Here is a 24,301-nt window from a genome sequence, read left to right as displayed (position 1 = left end):
TCCATAGCATGGCAAGCACAGGGATCAAAGAAAACTCGGAAGATTGATACTGACAGGTGAATTTCCCAAAAAGGTGGGGGGGTTACTAGTGCATCTAACATTACACACTGGGATTTCTTCTCAGTGAAACTATGGCCTTGCATCAAGTATACATCTGTTTTAGTGGAGTCACTTGGTCAGGTATTCCTTGGTGCACGCAATGCCAGAAGCATGAACGGAGCCGAGGGCACAGCGACAGGGTCACATGCTGCTCTTCGGGACAGCGAGCTGCTAGCAAGATATGCTCCGCTCTCCTCCACGAGGAATGGACTGCTGCCCCCCGCTTTTGAGAGACAACTGCAGTTGCGGCTTCCCAGAAAAAAAGTAGAGCGCTTTTTCTTCCTGGAAAATGATGGTCCATGTCTCACAACAAAAGTACAAAAGGAGACAAGTTACAATCCCTTGAAGACTTTCACGATACAACTTACAAACTCCTTATCTAATGGCATCTGGTAACTGGCATTTGTCTATTCAATGCAATCAGAGGCTCTTCTTCGCATGAGGCTTTTAGTTTATGGTATAATACCATATATTTTTATATGCATATATCTCAAGTGAAATAAGTGCCATAGATACACACTCACTGCAATGCTAATGTCACTAACCAGGATGCTGAGATGGGAACAGAGTAACTAGCTCCAACAACTGCAGTGATATGGATGCAAGACAGAAACACATGTGCGTCTCCTACATCAGGAGGAGGGAAGTACCTAAACAAAATGAAGGCATGCTGGGCATCCTTTCCATCCCAGTTATCAGCATTTCTTGGCGACAAAAAAAAAAAAGATTAAATATACTACTTCTTGTAGTATTGCCACCTGCACTGTATTATGCAAGAAAAGGCAAAAGACATGAAATCATTGCCTGTTAAGAGGAAAAACAACTAGTCATAAACACTTCCTAAAAATAATTATTGCATCTGGCTTTTAGAGGCTCCTAAAGCATTTTTCCACCTGATGTATTTACTGTGGACTCTGCATGTGTCAGTATGTTGCAGCTGTTTGTATTGTGACAAGAGGTAAAAGCTTGATCAGGAGAGTGTGAGTCCACTTAGGGAAAGACGTGTCACTATTATGTGTCTCCTTTTAACATGAGCATGGTGTTTGCCAACTTCAGAGGAAAAACAAAGTGTCTGCAAGGGGCTCACGTTATCAGTGTTGACTGGGAAACAGAGGATAGCGAAAAGGCAGGATGAGAAACTGAAGAGACTTTTCTGTCCCATCAGGAAAATGGCAAAAGATAATTACTTTTCTCTACTTAGAGTAGGTAACTGAAGCCCAAGGTGTATAAATTCAAATTTACATTAAATAAAATTTAAAGTTTCTTTTTAAATTTTGAATTTAAATATCAGTATGCTCACTTCCACGACACCAGAAAGAAGAAAAATCAAGTCAAGACTCTCCAATGATGTAGGTAGCTCACCAAACACTAGGAATTCATCGAGATACACGATTGTACCAAGTCACTTACACCTTGGTCCTCTCTTTGCCTTGACCAGTGCTTTCATGCACCCTATCCGGCCTGGTTTTAAATCTAGCTCATGAATTACACTTGTCTAGAGGCCACGAGGGAGCACACGAGAAGTCTGGCCTAAAAGCTCATTTTATTTGACGCTCTGCTGTCTACCAGTGGGACACTGGAATGGCTGTTTGCAACCCCATGCCCAGGGCACGTGTTCAGATCCTTATCTGAGGGGGACCCCAGCACCTCCACGTGAGAACGCCCCCAGTCCCACCGAAGTTCACATGCCTGCACAGTAAGGACTCTCCTCAAACTGGTGCAAAAAGCTGCATCTCAGTCTACCTGGAGGAAGAAGGTGGGCCTGAGTAGTCAGGAGGAAAGGTTACAGTAGTAACTACAGCCTACTTTTGGGTAGCTGTTATGCCACAAGATAAACTTCCTTCCTTTCCACTGCAGAACCACGTCAGTGTTGTGCCATAAGCACATCTTCCTGCACACCAGTACAAGAACAGACATCCTGCTGTAAAGGCGGAGCAACAGCAATGTGTCACGAGGTGTCACTAAGAGTCAGCCAGGCCAAAAAGCATGACAGGGTTCTCTCCTCCCAGGTACACTGCTTTGTAGGGAGAGTGTTTGTGTGACCTGTGAGGAGGAAGGCCAGGAAGTGTCACAAAACCCAATTAAACTCCCTCAGAAGCACTACCCACCCTACCCTTAAGTAATGGCACCATACCGAATCAGGTCTGCCATTGGCATCCTTCAGCTCCAAATAGGGCTTCTTCTTCACTCTGTTCAAATCCTCATGCAAGCCATCTAGAAGAAAAGCCAAGAGCTCCTGGGAATCTTGCTGCTGGTATCCTGAAAACTGAGGAGCAAATCGGCCAACCTGTGTCTGAAACACAAAGGCAAGAGTCAGAGGGGTTGAGCATGACCTATGCGTAAAAGACAGGACCAAAAATACTCCCTCTGGCTTTTGCAGAGATCAACTCCATGCTACCTTATGTATCTGCCTGATGCATTTTGTACTTTAATTTCTCTTTCAGTAACCTACAGTTCCCACAATGAAGACTTGCTATAAGGTAGCATCTTCAAGCAGGTCGACTGCAAGACCGAAAATGCTTGCAGAAGATACTTATGAACTAACAAAACTGGCTTAAAACCAAGATTGAAATCCTTGCCACAGTAATCTCTAGCTATTCTAAAAATTGTGATACGAAGCTATGAAACATAACAGCCAGAGTTAGTGAGAGCCAGAAACAGCACACCCAGATCCAGTCTCTTACTTCCAAGTACTATCTCGCAACACTGCCATTTATCACTCCTGCTTCTAAAAAAAAAAAAAAAAAAACATAAAAGCCCACACAATTAGCCGAAGGAGTGGTCAGTCCTAGCAATCACCACTAGTTCTCATGGCTTGCAGAATTAGGCTTAGTACATTTTAACCACTCAAGACAACTGCAAGGGAACCCAAACTGCAGGGCTGTTTATGTTATGGAGATAGTTAACACTGTCACTAAATCAGCAACAATTTTTAGAAAAATCATGATACTGCACTAGGAAATAAAGAGTAATTCCTATTTCAGTCTTAAACAAGAGCAGTCCCCATTAAGAGACTTTTATTGATGTCCACTGCAGATTCATATTATTTCCCCCGAACAGAGGTTTACAGAACAACTTTAATAGCAGTGGATGATGTGCCAGCAACTCCAAGTCACAGAAATCAAGCAACATATTGTTGTTTCAGAACTACCTATGACTCTACAGAGGACAGATTTGTGTAGTCCGTAGGACTTTTGCTCCAGGTCTCAAACGCATTTACCCTCAACTTCAAGACTGTCCCACGCAAAACCTGAACAGCAACAGGAAGCACATTTACATTAATACCAGGTCATTGCTTATGTCACACATTCGGGATGTTACTCTTCTCATTGTGCTGAGATTGCACTACCTAAGCAAACTCCTAGTGTTCCCTGGATGTTTTAATTACTTTGTTCTGCACTGGAGAATTCTGCATTATATTTAAAATAAAAGACACAGTTACAATTTCTCTATGGGTTTGTACACAACTGCTACATTACAGTATTTCAGCTGAAAGCAGCTCTTCATACTGAAGCACTGGGAACATTAAACCAATAAATAACGTTATAGGCAAGGGGATGCATTTTTGGTCACCACTTTGTAATTTCATTTTCTTTACATTTATAATCTGCACACCTTTCCTCTCTGATTAAAGTTCACAGCTAGCAATTCACATGACCTCGCCTAGCTTTGTAGCAAAGATCATTCTGATGCACCTGTAACCAGCTCTCAGGCTGGAAGGTCATTTACTAAGGCAGGCATTTAACACTACGAGCAGTGACCAATTCCAGGGTATGACACTAGCCCCGGCAACTTCTTCCCTGCACCCCGCAGAGCATTTACACAAAACATGAAACAACGCTGAAGCAATTCTGTCATTTCAGCTTTCACAACACCAAAATAAGTGGAAGGCATATTATCTTTCACTGTTTCTTCTGTCAAAGCGCTATGCTACAAGAACATCGAGTACTTACTTTAAACATACGTGGGGCCACATGAGACTGCCTGCCAGACCAGATCTGTTTAATGAGCTCTGCATAGGCTTCCGCAATTTCTCCTCTCATTCCCAGTGGATTGTTCTGATTTATTTCAGCTTCATATTTATCTTCCAGGAAGTAGTCAGTCAGAGGAGGGGTATTGCTCAGACACTGAAAAAGCATTAAGAAAGCAAATTTACTGCACAAGACAATAAATCTGTGTGACAATGAAATAACAAACCCAGCTTTCACATCAGAACACGTACTAAGCTATTAACAAAACTGGTGAGATTGAATTTGAGTACGTATTTAGTAAAAAAAAAAATAAAAACCTGTTGGGAGGGTGGGATACTGTGACCATTTCAACTCAGAGCATGGTTGAAATAAAAAAGACACACCATCAAATACCACAGCCTTCAGAAGACTAACAGCTTGTTTCTGAAACATGATTTATCTTGCAGGTGCCACACTAACTTCCCTTCTATACAGTGTATTTACCCCCAGGTGTAAGCTTCCCCTCTGGAGCAGTTTCTGCTGGTTTATCTAGCTTGAGGCATAAGGCACACTGGTCTGCGGCTCCTTGGTTGTCCTTCAGAATTTCTTTAAAACTGGCATCGCACTTGTCACCTCCCATTCCTTTGTTGCAGAATAATTTAAAGTATTCATTTAAAGTTACTGTATTTAATAGTTCAGGAAAGCAAACAGCAAACAACATTCTGGAAAAAAACACTTTTGGAAGAGAGCTGCTCTTAGTATTATGTCCCTCCACGTTTTGTTAATTTGTTCTGTGACTTCCACTGACACTTCAATTTGAGTAGAGTCTTTTAGTGTAAGCATAGAGTGGTGTAGGTTGGAAAAGACCTTTAAGATCTAGTCCAACCATTAACCTAATGCTGCCAAGTGTAATGCTGAAGTCTGACAAGAAAACAAGCCTGCAAATGCCAGAAGAGTAAAGACTACAGTCACAGTTCTGCCAATACTCACCAATTCTATAATTAATCTAATGTACACATGACTGAGGTGGTAAGGTAGGCTACCCTACCAATGCATTACATAGAAGTCTGCACAGAACAGGTCAGGAAGGTCTTTAGAAATGTCACCTTAACATTCTCAAGTCTACATCCCATATTCGCTGTCTAACCTCAAAATCCTAATATAAGGGAGAGTATGAGAGGTCCTTGTTCGTCCTTGAGGTGAAACACAAGCTATACATTGTCCTACAAAGAACCAAATGCCACTAAAAACAATCGCCATCAAAAAGTTAGCAAAGTTTAAAGGCAGGAAGGATACCACTCCATATCTCTTCTCCCATTTATATACTTATTATCAGTGTATCATGGTAATGATATACATCCTGGGAAATCACCATGAACCTCAGGACACAAGTAAAACTAGCACAGGAAGTAGTTTCCTTAATTCAGTAATTCAAAGACTCAAAGTTTATAGCAAGAAGTGACAGTCTGATAAGTAAGGCAAGACTTGGATGCGTGAACAAAAAAAGAACCAAATCTGAGATATGATCAAAATTACCAGGGCTTCAAGGCACAGCAGTATCGAGAAAATATTAAGCTGGGCTCTTTCTGAAAGCCGGAGATTTCAGGTCATGTAGCAGATGCCTGTACAGTGCTACACCAGCTGGGTGCAGGTACACAGATCTCCCAGCGGTTATACATGGCAACCTGGAGAGGGTCAGGAAAGGGTAGTCCTGTCCTTTACCCAACTCCACTTCCACTGCCTTGATGTGTACCTCGTGGAATTTGTTTCCTACCAAATTTTTCCAGCTCCAATGCCCAGGTGTTAAGTGTCTTTCTCCATGCAAATGACATTAAGTGCTTAAAGCCTGTTATCGTTTGACACCAGCCTCTCACTGGGAGGCTATTGCTGACAAACTTCTAAGAAGTTCCAAAAATTAAGGCAGAAAATTGCATTTGAAAGACTGATGTCTAAAAAGTTAAAGCCTAATGGTAAATACAAGAAAAAAAGTAATTGGTCCATAATATGACTAGTTTGCATGAAAAATTAAGATTGAAGTATGTTTGGATTAAGTTACTTTGGCAACAGAAATTGATTTTAAGAGTTCTCTCTTAGTTATAAAGTTAAAGAAAACATAATATGGTTTAAGGTTACCATGACACAACTGAAAATAGACATCGAACAAAAAAGCGAGGCAATCCAAGTTTATTGTGGTACCCTAAATACCACATGCCTAATGCTTTATAGTTATTTTAAGACCTGTTCTAGCTTTCAAAGCTACCAGAGTGACAGAAGTCATTACATAGTGCTTGTAACACCCTAGAAGTTTGCCCATTGCTTAAATCAAAGTTCATACAAGTTGGCTCGTATTTTGTTCCTATTTCTTAGCAACCAACTATCCCTAACAAGTTTCTGCGTATTTTAAGATGAACCAAATAAACCTAAGAGATAATAAATATACTAATAATTATTAGCTTTGCATAATTGTTGGCAACCTTAACACCCCACACAATGCCTCTGAATCCTCCCAGTGGCTTTTCATACTCTTAATTTTTCAAGAATCTTTAAACATGGACCCCAGAACTGCCTGCAGTGACCTGCTCATGTCACTTACGCGGCCCACACAAGTCCAAACATCCTCCACATCAGCCCATTTTTGTCAGAGCACAGCACTGAGACCCTACATTACAGTTCGGCATCTGTTTCGTACGACTTCCCCCATAGCCTTTTCAGAAGTCATGTATTTCATATCCAGTCCTTAATATTGTACTATGTTTCATAGTACTAACGTTAATATGCATAAGCCAAACTAAACAGGAACTGATTTTTTTGTTTGCAGTTTGTTGGTTTTGTTTGTTGTTTGTTTTTGGTTTGTTTTTTTTTTTAATTCCAGGTGCAGTCTCCTAATTGAATCACATTAAAACACGCTTTTCTTTCCACAGATTTTAATCCACAGTCTCTGCGAGACTGTTCTTTTATTTAATTCTAAAGAGGGCTCTTTCCAATTCTTACCTGTAACGCAGAATTCATGAAGCAGGTATTTCCAAGGTTACTGAGTCCACAGAGTCCAGGCTGTGACAGGGAAGCATTGTCCCTGCAGTTGTAAGAGTTACAGACAAACCCAGAACCTCTGGAAGAAAGACAACACAGTGAACTCCACAATGAGTTTACCGAGTCTCAATACTGTTTAAGAATCAAATAAGAGTCAAAAAACTGTTTCAAGAAATTCTTTAACCAGCCTACATGTTTCTGCTGCTCCATAGTGGCTAATACTGAATACCAGGCATATAAAGTATATGTGTTAACTTTGGAAACACTAATCATTACACAGTCTATTATTAATTTATGGCTCATTACACAGTAATTTCCTCTGTCTACAAGTACACAGCACACTACTGCAGCAATAGTCTATTTAAGTCTATATGATACATTGCAAGACCTAATAACAAAATTATGATTTCTACCTGGAAAGGCTTCTTCTACATTGGCAGATGGAGAAAAAATAAATATAATCCCTTCCCTCATACCCCCAATTCCCTCAGGCAATGCTAAATGACTAAAAATCAGTAGTTAGTAAGCTCTGGAACATGTGCTACTTTTGCAAGTGAGCAAGGAATAGCAGAACGCAGTGGTTTCAAAAGCAAAGTCTGATACACAGGTACACAAGAGTAGCAGAACTCCTCATAGGGCACCATCACACCCCTTTTTCATACAGGCAAGGATGCACAGGATTATTCACACAAAGGACGAAGAAACAAAAAGAACATTCCTGCTCTTACCCCCTGCCCAGGTGGGAGCTGTTCAGTCCATAGGAGTTACTGCTATCACCGTTAGTAATGACAGAAGTGGCAGACACTGAGGAATAAGAACTTGCTGATGATTTTGAAGAGGTAGTAAAGTTTCTGCTAGTTGCAGTGCTTGATCTGGGAGAAAGGAAAAAGAAGTAGAAACAGTGCTACTACTTTCTTCACCCCCAGCCCCACCTCCCACAAAACTCCAAGGACTTGCCACATCACAGTTAGTTCCCACACACAGAATTTACTGTTTTGACCTGTGTGATGACACTTCCAAACACTTGGCTGGAACAGAAACCTCAGACAAAAGTATCAGAAGCAGGAGTAACAATTTTTGCTTAAAGCAGAATCTGGGTCCCAGACTGAAATAAGCAGGCAATTTGGATAGCATGAGTGACAGGGAAGCAAGCTTCAAGTTGAAACAAGCAAGCAAAAAAAAAAAGATTCACAATCTTAAGACCACAAAACACTGGCCCACATTAAAAGTGACAAAGTCATTCCTTCCCTATTTGAAACCTAAATCATCTACTCAAAAAGAACGTTAATTAGTAAGAAGATAACCAGTGGGGGCATAAGACCATTTGTTACGGAGCCTAGTTGATACAACTACATTGCTTGGAGGCAAGACACTGCCACGTACGTGCAGCGCACACAGCAATCCTCAGCATTTTGAGACTGAAGATACTGAAATAAATGAAAAAAGTACCTAAGCTTCAAATCTCACTGGCTGTTAATCCCAGGCTATTGTACACTACTACTTTCCCGGTCCAGAAAAGAACCAGAACACAATGTGACAAAAGACCAACAAGCCACCAAAATTCAGCAATGTTCTCTCATAGACAGCTTTGGCTCCATAAAGAAAGCAAACCCACAAGGTAGTACTACATAAATAAGCTTGAAGAAAATATTTTTATACTGATTCATTTCTCTATAGCAAGAGCTAACTGGGAAATAGTCTATTCTCTCCATCTTTGCCCAAATAAACATGCAAAACTGAATGCAAAAAGGTGCACGACACCAACAACCACACAACAGTGTCTAATACACCCAAAGCACAGCAAGTGCCAGCAGAGGACAGAGCCCTCAGGCTTTAGCTTATTCTTGTATCTCTTTTAATATGGCCCTGATTCTTCAGTGATACAACTGAAAATGCATATTGAAAGCTGAGATGCTACTAAGAAAAGAGTCTTGGCAAACCGCTGTGAAGCAAAAACTAAAAGACAAGGAACTGCCTCCCCTTGACCATTGTGGCATGAACAGCTGCACAGCCTTACCAGTTTGGAAATATAATAGCAGTAAAACAAATACAGAAGAAAACAAGTTATGACAGGAGCTTCCAGATAAAAACGCAAACCCCAAACACAGTTTAAATCTGAAGCATGCTAAAAAAAATACCCAACCCACCAGCCAGCACAACCAAAAAGTATACTGGAAAGTATACAAGAATGAGCAGATCTACGGAAATAACTAAGACAACCATTTCTGTGACAATACACACCCTTCTGGTCATTACATGCTGGAGGTGGAACTTCTCAAGATTACCTGGACACAAAGATAAGATCAATGAGAGAACAAGAGGGTCTAGACTAACACAAGAATTATCAGACTCATGCTCCACATGCAGGAGTTTTGAGGGCCAAGAATAAAATAATTAAGCTAACAATATCCTGTAAATCCACTAAGAACACATTTTCAAAAGTCTGAAGTAGAAGTGAATTATTTAGAAGCAAAGAAGGGCAATCTAGAAAATGCTAGACTTGAAAATGTGGCATCTCTACTTGACATGTTTGACCTCAGTAAGAGTATAGAATAAGAAGCTCGGAAAATAATACGAAGAAAATCTAACAGGAAGAAAAGAACAGGAGGATAACCTCTTAAGGGATTTCAAAGTTCCCAATAGAAGCATAGAGGCAGTGCATAAGGAAGAGTCAGATGGCAACTGAAGAGTTCCAAGAAGTACTTCAGTAGTATCCTACGCACATAATAAAGCTAAGAACTATGGGGGAAGACTAAGCATGGATCAGAAAACAGAGATAAGAGACAAGTCACAGAGTGGGAAAAGGTCTACATACAAAGTCATCAAGGATCTTGAGTAAATTCCTGTTAGAAAATTGGGAAGAATCATGTAAGAAGTAAAACAACGAAAGAGAGACCAACAGCTTTCCAAGTGTGGAGAGAAATAAAAAATAAAAAAATAAAATAGACTTGGGAAGATAAAAAATTCTAAGCACTCCTACATTTTACAAGTTACTCATCTTTCTGTAATAACCAAAGACAGACTGAGGATTTACTAAGCACAGCTGCTCCCCCTCATTTCACGAGACAGTCACAAAGGTAGCTATGATTCCAGGTGAAAGGCACAGATAGCAGCTAAGAAAAATGTTTTTCTCTGAAATCTTCCCATTTGAAACCCAGGAAGCTACTGTTAATGACCCCACAACACTGCAGGCTCTCAAGGAGACAGCCTCATTTGCACAGAGAGGTGACAACAGAAGTCCTGGATGCCAAGCATTTATCCCCAATGCCCCAAAAAGGGTTTCCGTGGAACATGCAGACTTTGACTGGTCCAAGCCACTTGCCCCCTCCACTGCTGTCTCACACAGTACGTGACTTCTGCTCCCTTGGAAATGGAGGCCCCAACACCTTGCTCTGAAGTAAGAGATTAACATTATTTCTTCTTTAAAGTTTATTACTTAGAATCTTCCAAAATATTCTGGGCTACTCAGTGGATTGCCACTGAATGTATTCTCAGTTTGCTTAGTTTGCTCTTTGTAGGCACAACAAACTCCGGACTGGAAGGCGCCACGCCAACACAGCTTCCCTTTCATCACCACTGCAATGTTTCTGACAGGCATAAATACATTCAGTCACATTTCATCAACAAAATCTACACAGGAGTACGCTATAGCAAAGAAAGACTTCATCTAACCATGTAACAGTTCAGGGACTCTAGAAAATAATTTCGCAGGTTTGAGGATGAGACTGCGTGGTATGACTGCGGAATCAGTCCTCCTGCTTCAGCACAGTTTGAGTCTCTCAAGATAACTCCTGTCTGAGCTAAAATACCTCTTCTAGAGAAATCTACCATCATGGTTTCACAGTGGCCAGCAACAGCCAGTCCAGCAGACCACAGCTGAACTGTTCCAATGATCAATATCCCTTACAATCAGAAGAAACTTGCATTTCATTTGCAGCATGTCGTCATCTGGATATTGGTTTGTGCTCACCTCCGTCTGCTGCCTGAAGCTCTTCAATTTCTACTTCTCATAACCCACTGAAGCTTTTAAATGTTAAAATAAACTTTTAAATTTCTCACTGATATGATACTTTAACTTCTAAGTCTTCTAGCACAAAAATCGTTAGTTTTTCAACAATTCACTTGGCTCCTTCTGAAATGCCTCATTAGTCTACTTTGCAAATTTGTTGACAACCTCACAAGACATGATCATTCCACGTGCAGCTTTATCACTGTGTCCTGGTTCCAGCGGGGATAGGGTTAATTTTTCCTGGTATTCCATGCCATGTGAGCCATGCCCACCCTGAGCTGCCGGGGGAGGGGGCAGGAAGTCGGCGCTTGGAGCGGGCTGGGGCGTCCCGAGTCCGGTCGGTGTGCGGCGGGGAGCGGCGGTCCCGTAATCGTGTTCGTATATTCCTCTATCCGTGTTACTGTTGTTGTTTGCCTGTTCCCTTTGCTGTTCTGTTAAACTGCCTTTGTCTCAACCCGAGTCTTGCCTTTTCTTCTGATTCTTCCTGTATTAGGAAGGCCCGAGCGAGCGGCGCGTGGTTCTTTGCTGCCGTCTGAGGCTAAACCACGACACTGTGCTAGTTATCAAAAGTCTTCTGTTGCACACTCAGCATTTCCCTGCTGAACCAGAGGCTGTTTGTTTGGTTTTGCCTCAAGGTTGCTACAGAAGCCCACATTCAGGAGACTGAACCAGGACAGGACCGTGTTCCCACGGAGTCCAGCATGTATTTTGGACTCATGTTGTTCATCCACACACACAACTACATGCTTCACAGTACTGATGCACGTTGCCCCCTGACTGAGGATTAAAGACAGCCTTTTCACATCTTGCCACACGTTTCAAAACCCCACATAAATGGCAAGTGAGGAAGAATCTGGAGACTAGCAACATAAAGAGGACAAAGTTAGATTAATCTAGCACAGAAACTGTGAGGCCATATGGTTGATAAGTAGAAAAACTGCCAAGCTGAATAGCCTGAAAAAATATTGTAAGAGGCTTTCAAGTGGTTGGAAAACAGAGATAGAAAAAGTATTTCAGTTCAGTGAGGCTACCTTCAGAGCATGCAGTAGAATTAGTCCTACTCCTTTAAACCACCAATATAAAACAAAATTAAAAATATTTTGTCAAAGTAGGAAAAGCTAGACCTTGTATTTAACTGGCAAAGCAGAGGCCATAACAGATTTTCATTTAGAAAGTTCTTACATGCAAAAGCCTCCTAACTTATCTTACATAATCAATGCTAGTCTGAAAGCATCTGCTGCAGACTCAAGCACTTGAAAGTCACATAATAAAGATCTGCCCACAGAATGTTTAGCCCAGTTGCTGAAGGGGTCCTCTGAAATCATCAGCAGACAAGGAAGTGGGGGAAGGAGATCAGTTTTAAATACGAAAGGGCATTTAGTTACAGTATTAGGTACCTATGAAACATGTATCAGCCACTGAGGTCTTAAAACTGCACAGTAATTTCTGGCATGTAACATCACTGAATGTTATATCAGGTTGAAGAGATGCCTAAATCAAGACAGAGTAGTTGAGAAAAGCCACATGTTACAAGATGGGTGAATCAAGCAACAACTCCTCCAGTATTTTACTGAGGAGAGTACCGGGTGGAAGTCCACCATGCGCCACCCATAAATAGAGGATCGGGAAGAGGAAACAGCAAGAAGACTCCAGCAGCAACCAAAGAACCAAAAGGTATTTCCCTGCTGCGTATTGCAAAGGGAGGCAGGCAGCTACCAGGCACATGCTAAATACATCTTCACTCCTGTTTTCAAAAGCAATACCTGATGGAAAAGGTGCTATTTTTATAGATCCGACACGATTTCTTGTTTGCTTGTGCTAAGAAAACAATACCCAGGATAAAAGAGTGTGTGCTAGGACTGAGCTGGAACTCTGCTAGCTCTGATTTTGGGAGTCTTACAAGTAACAATTAAAGAGGACTAAGTTCCACAGAGTCATTGGTATAATCTCCCTTCAGAAACAAAGTATGCCTCCAACTCTGAAATTCCTAAACTATAATCCATTCCCTCTTCTAAAACCTTGTCTAGTAGTAAAAGCAGTTTCAGACTACAACAAGAAAATACTTTGTTCCTTGGGGAGCAAACTAACAAACAGCAGTGGCCAGGAATATACCACCCAAGGACTGCTGTGGAGTTTAAGAGCATTTTTCTGTAAAACGTCAGCCAGCTTGATGGCAGGGGAAACACACAGAAGGCTGTCAAACACATGGAGAAGCGGTTTCCCCTGGTAAGAGCCAGGGCCTCTGACAAGCAGCAAACAGTGGGGAGAAATAGCTACGACAGGGACACCCACCCCACACAGTCACCGTGCACACACATATTCTGCAAATAGTGAGTGATACGAACTCCCAGCTTTCCAAGGCCTCTTTTGGCATGCAGGCAGGCATGCAGATGCTCGCTGTTGCTCTACATCCCATTTGTTTATGCCCTCAAAACTCTAAATAAGGAAAAACTTTCTCATAAGCTTTTAGGATTAACGTGATGTGGCCCAAAGATCTCCAAATATAAAGTTCTTCACGGTCTTGGCTAAACAGCTTTTTCTCCAGCTGAGAAACAGAATACTGGAGCAAAATATTTGCCTGAGACAGGATTAAAATTTGGAGTTACTCAGCTCTCTTCTAAACCACACCTCAGCACAGAGCATTCACAGTTCCTGATGACACTAGATGCACCTAGGAGTCCAATTCTTCAGAACTTCAAAATGCAAGTTTATTTAGAAAGTATGACAGCTTATCAACATTACAGACTTGCTTAGCCTCACGAAAGAGCAGAACAGGTTTTCAGGGTGATAGTCTCACTTATCCTTCTTTGCCATGCTGTTAATGCAGCTCCCAACTCACTTCTGCTTCCAGCTTTGGCTTCCAAAAAGCATTATTTTTTTCCTACAGACAAGAACCCGCTTTACTACCAAATTACCTTTTGTAGTATTAATACAAATACCCTGAACGCCTCATCAGTGAGCAGGATAAGACACTCACACTCTTGTGGACTGGGAGCTCTCTACCTTCTCTCTGGCTACTCTTCTCTCCTCCGTCCTCTCTCACCAGTTCTGTCCAGTTCAATTGCTCACAATCACCCACAGATTTCACATGTATAAACAGTCCCTATGACTTTGCACTAAACTCATTAATCTGGAGTCTTAAACATGTAATATTGATTTAATGCAACACGTGTATGCACACACACGACCATGGAAAGACAAACGGCCTCCCAACTCAATAATGAGATTGGAACTCTGTGCTCCAGGTTAGTGAGTCTTTTACCAGCTCCCAGAAACAGTTAAAATGCTGGCAACATTTAATTGCAGTACAGACACCTAATGTTTCCATAGCAAAAGAAAAAAATTTAAAAAGATCATCTCAGAACAGACTAAATCCCAGAGTACACTTTCACTTGAGGTCTGTATGCTGAGATATCTGGGAAATAAAAGAACATGGTTAAACAAGCAGCTATTTTTTTTAATTATACAGAAAAGCTTTATTAATGATTTATTAAATTATCTCTCTCCAAGGGAAAAAAAATATCCATGTTGCTCCAAGATTAACTTATGTAAAAGACTCAACCTGAGATTAACAAAAAAAAAAAATCTTTGCACTGTGCTTTCCTAGATTTCAACTTCATAGGGAGGTGGAATTTAGACAGTGTATTCAAAACTAAATGAAATACAAAACTACCCTTAATAAATTAATGTCTTGAAAAAAATCAAGAATTCTCAATAGAACATGAGAGCTAACTGGAGAATATTCAAACATCGAATAAAGTACAAAACACAGAGTATTAAATATTTATGCATTTATATGAAGATATGCTAAAAAAGGGAAGGAAACCAAATAAACTTCAGAATTGTGACTGATGTGAAGGAAAGCACAGGGTAAATAGGTAAATATATTCAAGAAAGAAGTTAAATTTAGCTTATTCACTAAGAATATATCAGATAACAAAAAATAGAGCTTCACAATTTCTTTTTTAAATATAAATCCCTTACAAATAGATAAAAAGCTTTGTGAAATAACCCTTGAAAGTGCAGCAGAAAGAAAATATCTACAAATGATCCAGCCTAGACTGTCACCAACCCACTCACATTTGACAGGGAGTCATGACACGCAACAGAGGAAGCACCACAATGCAGAAAAGTCACTCCAGAGTGCCAACATATATTCAACATAAATACCTAGACTCAGCCATCTTGGGAACACTCTCAGCTGCAGGCTACTGGAAGACAGCAGTATACCGTGGCAGATGTGTTGCTAATTATGCCCTCTTCTTATAGAGAACTTTTTTTACCCCTTCTACATACGTCTGCTACTGCCCACAGTACGAGGCAGGCTACTGAACACACCTGGTCCGTATCCAGTATAGTGTTCCTCATTATTCTCAACAGTATGACTAACATTCATAAGCAGTTTGGGGGTTATCAAGGCAACTGCTGTACAATATTAGTAGCTCAAAGACATAAAATGGCATAGAAAACATGAATGAATCTAACAGGAAAACACTCACTGCTCATTATCTTTTGTTATCGTATGTCTATGAAAGAGTAACGTCTCAACTTTTTCCTCTACCCATTTCAAACACAGAAAGAATTTTAAAGACCGATCTTTCTACCTGACTTGCCTTACACAACACAGCCACCTTTGACGTAGGAAGGCATGATGTTAGTCCAGCAGGGCTCATTATAACCCAAAGACATTAAAGCGTGCTGCTTTCCTGAGAGATAGCCTTTGGCCCAGCCACACAAAGAGGTCCTTCTCATTTGGTCAGCGGTTTGTGCGCTGATCAGCACACACCAACATCAGTCCTGAAGAGGAGGGGCAGTCCAGCTTCCTCTTCCCCTCCTTGTCTTCCCAAACAGTGTTTTTGAACAACCAGTTATTATGCATTTAACCTACAAGACTAAATAAGGACATAAGAGCTAGAGTGCAGAACCTCCTAAACCAATACACCCAACTGTATAAGGAAGACGTTATGTGGAATATACATGCTTAGTTTCTTAATTAACAGAGAGAAGGGCAAAGAAATAGTTAGCCAAGACAAAGCACAACAGAACAGATAATCCTACCTGTATATGACATATTACAATTCTTTCAGCCACCATTATCAGCATTAAGTCAAACAATTTTACGAGTTCTACATTATAATAAGCAAATCTTTATTTCTACATCATTAGAAAATATTAATCTGCATACTGATAACCATTTTCATTCAAATATCACTAAATGTTAATTAAAACTCTTCACCTATCAGATAATCTGCTGAAAAGAAAAGATTTGAGCCCTGGGAATGCTACAGGGCTCCTTTTTAGCTTGCTTCTCATCAAAACAAAAGGTTATGATCTGGTCTTGCACAGCTGCCTCTCTAATACCATCAACCAGTACTCGATTATATACACGATATGAATGTTTAGATGCTTTTCACATTGCGCTCTTACAGAAAGTTCATTATACTCCTATGAACATTCTCCTGATCCATCTACCCAGTATTATATCTCAGTAAAGAATTGTTTCAAAATAGGTTTCACTGACCTATTTGATCCATTCATCAAGTTTAACACTAGTAAGATCTTGATCTCAAGTGAGATCACTTGGCAGCAAGTTCTATAAGTCAACTGTATTGTAGGTAAAACAATTTCTTTATCAGTATCTAGTCTGATGGTCTACTCACGGGAAAATGAGCAGGCCATCAGACTAGCAAAATCACAGAATTTTACATTCTGTAGTATGACGTGGTAAGAGCAGTTCCTTATCATTGCATGCAACTTCCATTCTACACCATTCACTCTATACATACAATATTTCATCAAGTGGTGCTCCCCAGGGCTCAGTACTGGGGCCAGTTCTGTTTAATATCTTTATCAATGACCTAGACGAGGGGATTGAGTGCACCCTCGGTAAGCTTGCACATGACAGCAAGTTGGGCGGGAGTATTGACCTGCTTGAGGGTAGGAAGGCTCTGCAGAGGGATGTGGACAGGCTGGATCGATGGGCCAAGGCCAATGGTATGAGGTTCAACAAGGCCAAGTGCTAGGTCCTGCAAGGGCTTGTTGTAGGGGCACAACAAGCCCTTGAACACTACAGGCATGGGGAAGAGTGGCTGGAGAGCTGCCTGGGGGAAAAGGACCTGGGGGTGTTGGTCGACAGCAGCTGAATATGATGATCCTATGATTCTATACGCCTTCCTCTTACCATCTCTTCTCTAAATTAGATAGTAGAGAGAGACTGTCAATATTTAGAGGCTTTGATAATTGTCTTTGGCAGCAGTGGGGGTTGCTTCGCTATTTCTATACCCTTTTTAAGGAGGAACTACCAGAAGTCTGAGCATTCACTACTGGCAGCTTTGGAAATATACTCCAAGATCCTTTTTGTTCTACAATGGTAGAAGACAGATTTCACACACCCCCCCCACTGTGCAGTCGGCAAAGGTAGCTTTTTAAGTAGACTAGCTCAACGTAAATAGAACTTCCGTCTCCCAAGCACTACAGAAACCTAAGCTATTTAATCCTTACACAACCTATTTGAAATGGGCTTTAAAAACAGAAGACTGTTGCCAAGAAACAGAACCCAGCAGCAGAACCACTGAAGAATATTTATACTCAAGCTTTTTCTCTCCTTCAAAATACCCAAAACAAAGAAATCCACAATAGCCAGTGATAACCAGGCTTTCACAGAGAATATGTGGTCACTAAAACCAAGCAAACAAGCTAGACAAAACAGCAGAAAACTTTAGAAGATGCTTGCTTACTTTGCCAGGAAATGCTGTCCAGGCCACGTGCCATCTTCATTTTTCACTTCTATTAGAACAACCTGAAAGAGTATTCAGGTAATAAAGAAAGGTAACTGCAAGTCTGCTACACATTTTTCAAAATCATTAACAAATCACATTTTTAATTTTTGCTCAAAGTACATAAAAGCAAGTAAAAAAAATTACATATCAGAGGAAGCAGTACATGAGAATCTAAAGAAAAAAAAAAAAAGAGTTAAGCCGCTTACCTGACCCTGATAGAGCCCTGCATCTTGCACAGTGCTATCCAGCTTGCTGAGCTGCTCGTAAGTGTTACTTGTATACCTGTTCCATAACCTAGTTTCCTTCTCAGCTGGGATATTAAATAGTTTTCTCATTTCTTTCTCGATGGTAGCTGTTTCGGAGGAAAAAACCACCAAAATTCATAAAACATGTGTACTTTTGAAAAAAAATAACAAGCTAGACATTCAGCAAGGAGTTATATCATTGATACTACAAGATTCTTTGAGAAGAAAATGTATCATTGAAGTTACAATTGCTTATATAGCTTGTCTAATATTTAGTCTGAAAGAATGAAAAACTCCTGTTTTCAGTATGTATTTGCCTGTCAAGTCCGCAAACTAATAATGAGACACATTGAGAAGTTTCTGCCCAAAGGACAACTTTTGAGAAACAGTCATCATTTGAAAACATAGGTTCAAGAAGGAAGTGTTTTCAGTTACTATTGTCAGGCCATGCATCAGGGAACTGGAAAAAAAGAAAAAAGCGTCTTTATGGACATATATGACAGCTGACATTCAGCATTTTTACACAGGAAAATATAGCCATGACACACAGAGAGAGAAATAAATCGAGATGGGTCAAATTTCAGGAAGAACAGAAATGTAGAAAGAGCCATTAGGATGATGTCTAAAAATATCAACATGCTAGGAAGAAGGAATCATAGCAGAACCAGAGACAGAACTGCTTTACATGAGTGACATGGATGTTCATTCAGGACATGAGTTAGTCAACAATGTGCTCCTCAAAGCTCTTAACCACAACTCCCCATGTCGCACACAGAATTCTGTGGCTGGCAGAAACTCGGGAGGTTCCTGGTCCAATGACTCAAAGCAGGGTCAACACTGAATTCAGACCAGGCTGCTCGGGGCTTATCCAATCAGGTGTTCAAGGAAGGAGATTTCCCCCGCCCCTCTGGGCCCTGTTCAAATGTCTAGCTCTCCTAATAGGGAAAATGTTTTCATTATATTCAGTTGGAATCTGTCCTGTTTCAATTTATGACTATTGTCTGTTTTGTTTTCTTGCTTTGTGACTCAGTAAATAGCCTGACTCCATGTTCCCAGCAACCACCTCACAGGTGCTACCAGGTCCCTACAAAGTCTTCTCCAGGCTAAACGCAGCTTCCCCAGCCTCTTCTCACACATCACATGCTCCAACCCCAACTGTCTCTTTGGTATCCACTAGAATCATTCCAGTTTATCAACATCATTCTTGCTCTGGAGGGCACAAAATACCTCCTGAGGTAGCATCGGAGCAGAGCTTCATCACCGTAGCATCAGAGAGCTACTTACCAACAGTATCTGCTTTGCTAAAGTGGCAGCTAATTACATTGTCAGGATCACTGCTCTCGCACAGCTTCAGCTCAAGAAGATAAACTTCAACCTTATAGTGCTTCACAAACAGACCATATTCCACTACCTGCAAACAGAAGGCAGATGTGATAAACAAAATAACACAAAGTTAAAATACTGAGCAGTCCTCCATAAGGTACACTCGTGTAAATATTTTAAGTCTTTAGAAGTCTTGCAAGTCAAGCCATAAATTGAACACTGACTTGCTCTCAAGTCCAGATTCAGTCACAACCTCAGTCAGCTTGTTTTGGGGTTTTGTTTTGATTTTAAAACATAAGAAATCCCAGTGCTTTCCTTCCACAGTGTAAAGTTCCAAAGGTCCATCATTACAGCTGAACTGATAGTGCCAGCTAATTACCCAGGAAAAATATTTGATCACACAATCAGAGTGCTCTAGAAAAAAAAAAATATCTTTTGCCTCTAGTCTTTGGCTAAGGTTTACGAAAAAAAGAAACAAGCCTGGACACTGGAGCAAAATCCTTTCTATTAGAAGAGAGTAAGACAAAGCATTAATTATTTTTCTGCATGGTATACAGAATCTGCTTCATTATGCTCTCCTTGCAAAAACAGATTAATATGTCAGAACTTGTTTTGATGACACTGCTTTATTCCAGAGACATTTTCAAATCAATTTCGCATCTGAGAGAATACTCCAACAGGTACATCTACCCATCCCACTAGCTTTCAGCATATTTTTAGAAAGGTATTCTGTAAGACTAGACACTGCTCTTCACCTACAGATCTTAAACACATTATGCCAGAAAGAAAAGCACATTTCAGAAACCAGTTATGATACAACTATGAAGTAACTGGAGAAAAAAATGAACAAAACAAAAAACACACCTCAACTCCCTCCACAGTTCTTTGCAGCTATAAAGTCTATGAAATTGAGATCATGTTTTATTGAACCAGCAGGTATAATTTTTAAAAGTAACAGTGTTTAAGAGGCATTTGGACAATGCCCTTACTAATTTCCTTTGACTTTCGGTCAGCCCTGTAGTGGTCAGGCAGCTAGACTAGATGATCATTCTAGATCACTTACAACTGAATATTCTATTTGTGTGACACCAGACTTGCTACGATCTACACATGTAACATTTTACAGAAAAAAACTTTAACCAGCTTTGGAAAGAAATGAAGAATTAAGACTAAGACTTATTGTGAGAATTTGGCCAAGTTATGCTTCCCTCTTCTGAACTTTTATAGGGTTGTATTAAATATGCAAGGTGTTTTAAAGGTAAGTAATTAACAAATATGTTTGGAAAGATCTTCAGTGTTTTGTTGTTACAACAGAAAGAGAAAGTAGAAGTCCCTGTTTAAATAGCTTCTTGACAGGCAAATCAGACCGCCCCCCCCACCCCCAAAGAATGCAAAGGAACCAATTCACAAGTTCTCTATCTCTTTTTTAGAAGGAATTTCACTAAGTGGGACTTCCTGTTCTCCAACATTCTATAGTTAGAAACAAATAAATAAGAACCGTATTCAGAAATGGAGGAACTCTTTCCAAGAAGAAGTTTCTGATCAGATCACCCTGTGCATTAGGACAGATGAATGGCAAGAAGAGTCTTTAATCGCCTGCAGATGTCTTTTAAACAGCATCGGATCAGCTCACTTGCTCTCTGAACAAAATCCACCAACGTAAAACTCAGGCCATCCCACTGGATGGCAATCTGACCACAACATGCATTCAACCATGGAGGAAGCGCATTTTTTGCATCTTGCAAATTAATACACTTCACAGTGGGACTCTATAGAAGACTGCCTGAAAACCTGGTTTGAGATTATCAAAAGAAACCTGAACCACAAATAAATCTAATCTAATCCTCCTGTGCTTGTCCCTGATCACCAAGCACATACACCAGCTTGTAAAACTGCAAAGATGCCTGAAAATTACTTCCCAAATCCTACTTTTATGGATATTTTGATGTACAAATTACAGTTGATCCAGCTTTAGGAAAAGGATTAAAGCATTCAAGGACCACAAGTTTAAGTGCTTTACTTCCAATGCTATCTGGAGAATACTGTAACTAGATACTGACCACGTTCTGCTCAGGTGCAGTGCCCCAGCTTGAGTGCCCCACTCACCTTTCACTTTATATTTTTTTTATAAGAGGCTGTAACATCCCACAAACCTAGTATTCTGCTGTATTTCAACTTTTTTTTAGATGTAAAAATCCACTTCTGTTACCAGGTTAATAGTAAACAGAGACTGAAACTCTCATAGTAATTCAAAACTTAGAAGACTAATTTTTTTTAACTGGACCACAATAACTCAGCATCTTCTGTCTGTAAAAGAGCATTATCTCTATGCTCTAGCCCTCACTAGAGTGTTGAAGAGTGGCACCTGATATCCCAAGAAAAGAAGGCTCATACAGTTAAGCCTGTCACCATAGCATAGTCACCATAGTCCCCCAACAACTTTCGAACCTCTTGTCCAACTTCTGAATTTCTCAGAAAAGCGAGTGTCTCCTAACACACCAGCTTTGTGAAAGCAGTTCACCAGTTCATGAACAAATGCTTCCTCACTCAGGGAGGCACTGATCGGTAATACTTCCAGTTTTTCCTCTCAGTATAGACTTTCTATTCCTCAAGAAATTAACCGTTTCTAGTAAAAACACACCTCCTTTATATGCTATAATTCATTTCCACTCCCCCTGCTTCTGCTTTACACGGGAGTTCTGTCTACTCAGCAGAGTGAACCTGGGATCATTTATGCTTCCTGAAGATGTCAGAATTTCTCGTTACGTACAGTTTCTAACCCACACTGAATGACAATGTTCCAGTACCACTGATGAGGATAAGTGGGTCTGCAAGACAGGGATCTTATTTCCTTTTACTGTTCTGGTGCTACACTTTTTCCTGGGTCTTGCATACCTTAAGGCAGCCCTCATTGTAACATAGTGCCAATTAAAGTTAAGCAATACTAATTCTGTACATTATATCAACACTCTTTGTTTGGTATAGTGATTAGTCTTTATGAACCCCACAGACTGGCACTGCTCAATTTAATCAGTGCAAAACCCCAACACTAAAATAAAAACAAAAACACTTTTACCCATAAAGAGGCATCTCATAGATTTCAAAAAAGCAATTTGCAAATTTTGCCTTCCAAAACAGATTATATACTCAGAATCCATTTATGAATGCATTTGCCAAACAAAAATAAGACTTACAGAACAAAACCACAAATATATCTCTTCTCATGATCTTAGAATCACAGAATTTTGGAAAAGAAAACAAGACTCACCTTAAACTCCAGAGGAAGCCTCTAAGCCACTGGTACTAAAAGACAATTTATTCCAATGCCTCATTCTGTCCCAGAAGATTGTAAAGCTTGACTGACAACTCACATTTTTCAACAAAGCATAAACTATTCCATGCAACACAAAAGCACTGCACCAGTCCAGCCATAACATAACAAGTTCACCAGAACAAGGTTCACGGTTCTCACCCCATATAATCCATCAACTCAGAATCAGTCAGGATTCAGGCATTTTAACTGTAATACTGGAAGGCCATTCTTTCAGACAACAAGGCAAAAAGACCTCATGTTATTATCTTCAAGGAACTGCCGAGGATCCTGTCATAACTCATATCTAGCAAAATAAACATTGTCTAAGTTCAGTAGAAATAAGATAATGAAACCAGGCATTATGGTTCACGCATACTTACTTTTCTCACAATAGGCTGTTGTCCATCCATGCAGCCATACCACGTTACTAGTTTACTCCAGGCTTCGGTGGGAACCAATACGTAATCCAACTCATCAATGAGGTGTTCTTTTAAACTCTGAGTTTCTGGATCTAAAAGGGAGATGTAAGAAAGCATGGCATCAAACAGAACCCCTTCTTTTCAAGACCAATACACGTAACACCATGACCCTGAGAGACACCAACACTCCTATGGGTAAGCAGACGCCGCGCCGGGACGGCGACGGCCACAGGTCTCCTCCCGGAACACAGGGCTCCAAAAGCGAAAGCTGCACGACGAGACGACCGCATAAGGGAGCCGCTCCCCCGCGGCCGGGCTGCGACCCGAGCGCCAGGCCCCGCCGCCCGAGCCCCGCTCCCCGCCGCCACTCACCACCGAAGAGACCCGAGTTGTCGATGGGCCCGGGGAAGAGGCTGGGATCGCCGGCGCCGAACATATCCCAGCTGTCCAAGCCTACGTACTTCTTCCACTGCTTGAACCACCGGCTGTCCACCAGGTACCTGCAACATACGGCACCGGGCGGCGCGGCCCCCTCAGCGGCGGCCCGGCGCGGAGCGGCCCGGCCCGCTCCCACAGGCCCCACCGCCCGCAGGGGAGGGGGACGGAGGGGAGGACCGGCCGGCCGCGCTCACCAAGATTCTCCCGGCCTCAGGGCCGTGGCCAGCAGCGGCCCCAGCTCAGCCCGTTGCACCGTCGTCTCCGGCCGCGCCCCGCCGCTGCCACCCTCGGCCGCCGCCATGTCGGTGCGCAAGCCCCGTCGCGGGCGGATATCGGCCCGCGTACGCATGCGCACTGGGTGGGCCTGCCCACGCTGGCCCCGCCCCGCCCGCGCGCCCTCTGACGTGGTGGGCGGGGCCGCGCGCGCGGGGCGGGCACCATGGCGGCGGGCGCCATCTTGTAGTGGCCTCTGGGGGGCGGACGGGCGGCAAGCAGTTGGGGTTGGGGAGTGGCAGGGCGGAGGGAGGCCTTGGAGCAAGTCTGTGGGGGTATCGGGGTGTGGGGGGCCTCGTCTTGGCGAGGGGGGTGGATGGTCCGCGTCCCCGAGGTGGCTCCGTGGCCATGAGGGTCGCCCCTGAGCGGCCTCCTCCAAAGCAGGCGGCAGAGGCGTGTGGTGTGGACGGTGTGGGTTCAGTG

The 24,301-nt window shown here is 41.7% G+C and overlaps 1 protein-coding gene across 10 annotated transcripts in view; it reads right to left on the bottom strand.

Moving 5' to 3' along the window:
* The window catches only part of USP4 (ubiquitin specific peptidase 4), a 46,130-nt gene extending 22,176 nt beyond the window's left edge, over positions 1–23,954 (bottom strand). For 6 of the 10 annotated variants that reach the window (XR_012589398.1, XR_012589396.1, XR_012589397.1 and 3 more), the window contains exons 1-10: positions 23,800–23,944; positions 23,540–23,667; positions 23,129–23,259; positions 19,397–19,523; positions 18,074–18,219; positions 17,826–17,887; positions 7,808–7,951; positions 7,041–7,158; positions 4,053–4,226; positions 2,234–2,392 (exon numbers count right to left, since the gene is read on the bottom strand). Coding sequence is in view for 6 of the 10 variants with exons in the window: in XM_074603199.1 (XP_074459300.1) it covers positions 2,234–2,392; positions 4,053–4,226; positions 7,041–7,158; positions 7,808–7,951; positions 17,826–17,887; positions 18,074–18,219; positions 19,397–19,523; positions 23,129–23,259; positions 23,540–23,667; positions 23,800–23,906 (1,296 nt within the window). In the remaining 4 variants the exon portion in view is untranslated. Of the gene's footprint in view, positions 1–54; positions 2,143–2,233; positions 2,393–4,052; positions 4,227–7,040; positions 7,159–7,807; positions 7,952–17,825; positions 17,888–18,073; positions 18,220–19,396; positions 19,524–22,942; positions 23,053–23,128; positions 23,260–23,539; positions 23,668–23,799 lie in introns of those variants that run through there. The other 4 variants (XR_012589399.1, XM_074603198.1, XM_074603200.1 and 1 more) reach the window with 4 other exon arrangements.
* Positions 23,955–24,301: the final 347 nt, after the last annotated feature.

Source organism: Larus michahellis, chromosome 10 (genome assembly GCF_964199755.1).
Source record: "Larus michahellis chromosome 10, bLarMic1.1, whole genome shotgun sequence".
In the NCBI taxonomy this organism is placed as follows: Eukaryota; Metazoa; Chordata; class Aves; order Charadriiformes; family Laridae; genus Larus; species Larus michahellis.
This window is presented reverse-complemented; position numbering and strand designations above follow the sequence as displayed.